Raw genomic sequence first — 2600 nt, forward strand, 5'->3', positions numbered from 1 at the left:
CCTTTTTGAGTTATCTTGAAAAAGCCCTTTGTTTTATCTTTTTCCACCCTTGGCCGGGGGTTGAACAAAAAATTACTCTCACTTATTGTTATAATATACCTTAAACTAACTCATATCAAAAATTCAGCCAAGTTGACAAAATTTCGATTTAAAGGCTTAGTTAATTGGACTAAAAATAATATCTGGAGAATGGATTTTAATGAAACTTGCTGTGGACTTGTTCCTAAGTAAGACTCATGTTTTGATAAAGCAATTACGTCCATCCGCCTTAGGCAAGTGGTAATTCTTGAGTGTCTTGGCACAAGAATTACCAGAACTTTTTACTTGGTCGCAGGAATCAATTCATTTTTTTTATTGATGCATCAGTCCTTTTTTGAGATTTTTGTGCTCTTGATAAAATCTTGTAGCATTCATAGTTTTTACTCAAAAAAATGTTTTTAACTTTAGATGTCATTATCACTACAACTCAAGTACAACTACTCACTATAATCATTACTAACGTAATAAGCGATGATGTCATTTTATAATAAATGAATTGTCAAACTTTTGACGTTAGTCGGACAGTCTGATACAATCGTTTCGAATGGCATTTTCTAATGAAGAGATGAATGGACAGTCTTCAGATATTACAAAAAACATAATTTTTTGTACTATCTGTATCTCTAATACTGTGTTGTGTTACTTACTTCATTAAACTGTTAAACATATTATCCATTGCACGTTAGTTCACCTTGTAGATTGTATTACGAAAATAATCTTGGATACAGACGGATAGATCATATTGATATCAGACCACATAATTTCCAACAAATTTAACATATTTATTTATCACGTGCATAGGTTAATAATATGAAACATGCATAAGCGAGTGACAAAAATTGGGATTGTACTGTATATTAAAAATCTCATTAAAAAGGAAGAGTTAATTAGAGAAGTAGGGGAGGGGCTGAAAATTTATTAGGAAAAGTAGAGAAGGTTGGTCCTAGTCCATATATTCATACTTCCAATTTTAATAAAAGAATATGATACTTAGTAAAAAATATTACTTCACCTCAACTGTGTTGGGAAGATTAATAACTTCACTTTGCAGTTCCTGGGAATGGATAGTGTACTTTCCTACTAAATTATCATTCTCTTTCTGCAACCTAAAAAAAAAATGTATATTTTCTAGTTGAAATATTTAACACTTTTTTAACAGCTCGTCTTGGTGTCAGTTTTCAGGTTTTCGTAAGAAGCCTAAAATAGTTTTTGCCATATGATGCAATTCTGGTATCATATTTATGGCAATGATTTTTTGGTATAGTGCCCCTGCTTTATAAAGCATCTTTTCACAATTTCACAAATTTGAGGATGCCTCCACAAAAAAAATTTTTGTGTGGATTTTAACCATCTTTATTTCTATTTTCGTATACAGAGTGTTGCATTTAATACTGCAATTCTTATAACTTTTTTTTTTTACTCTATATATTTATTAATGCACCTATTGAGCGAATTCAAACAAATCCTATCAAATGAAGTCAAACAACATTCTTCGATACCATACCAGGATTTCTGGTATCTAAGAATGTTGTTTGACTTCATTTGATACAATCTGTTTCACTATCTAATACCTTAAGGTGGCCATATCCCTGGCTGAGAAATAGTCAAATTTCTGGCGTTTTTAGGTACTGAAATCTTGAAAAGTAAAACGTGTAGAACAAAAGTAAGTACAAAAATAAAATCCTTGATGTTCTGTTTATTCATTGTTACTATTTAAATTTACTCAAATAAAATAATAACTAAAAAAAAGCGTTTGTAAAACATGAGTTTGCTGTTATCCTATCCCCACATTTTAAGAATTATTTTCATGTACTTATAAATAAAAGTAAACAATTTTATATGTAGGACTAAGCAAGTAAATGTTATAAGATTACATGTGGTTATATATAAAAAAGTTAATATTTTCTTAGTACCTAAAATCTTGATGGTTTGATCGTTTTTTGTACCTGTTTATTTGTTTTACTGCGGCGTCTCTGAAAATACGCAGATGGCATAACAGAACATTCCTATTATTTGATAAGCTTTAGATTATTCAGTTATTAAATGTTTGAAATTATTTGTCTTTGTGGAAAACACTATTTAAAGAATACGGCGCCCTTAATAAGAGTAAAAAAATGATATGTGAGCAAATATGAGAGAACACAAAATATATGTATTTTATGTGATATGTAAAAAATTCTTCTTTAAGAAATTTAAATAAATTCTTAATATAAACGCATTAATGCTGTTTTTTCAAATTAGTTGGGTCCTCTAAAAATTAAAGAACTAATTATTATACTACTTCTAGAACTAATAATACAAAATTTTCTAGAAAACATGAACACACCATTTCCACAAATTGCAACAAACTCCTGACACTCCTGGACACGGTGTGCAGGAAGCAAATTTTATTCAAACGAAAATGTTGAGAAAAACTGCTTATGCAGGGGGCTTGCTACTTATAAATACATGCAGAATCGATAGTTTTTAAAATCTTGTAATGAAGCATTATTATTTTCCGATTTTTGTAAGGCCGCTGGCCAGTTATTTATTTAATTAGTTTAATTGGGTGAGAGCAATTA

General features: G+C 29.8%; 1 protein-coding gene across 1 annotated transcript in view; it reads right to left on the reverse strand.

Annotated features, from left to right (window-relative positions):
- LOC108916459 (rab GTPase-binding effector protein 1) overlaps positions 1–1145 on the reverse strand; it is a gene marked incomplete at its 5' end in the record, with an annotated part of 15493 nt that extends 14348 nt beyond the window's left edge. Inside the window, one exon of the mRNA XM_018722717.2 lies at positions 1052–1145. Coding sequence (XP_018578233.1) covers positions 1052–1145 — 94 coding nt within the window. The remainder of the gene's footprint in view (positions 1–1051) is intronic.
- Positions 1146–2600: the final 1455 nt, after the last annotated feature.

The sequence above is a fragment of the Anoplophora glabripennis genome, unplaced genomic scaffold, assembly GCF_000390285.2.
Source record: "Anoplophora glabripennis isolate ALB-LARVAE unplaced genomic scaffold, Agla_2.0 scaffold1965, whole genome shotgun sequence".
NCBI lineage: Eukaryota > Metazoa > Arthropoda > Insecta > Coleoptera > Cerambycidae > Anoplophora > Anoplophora glabripennis.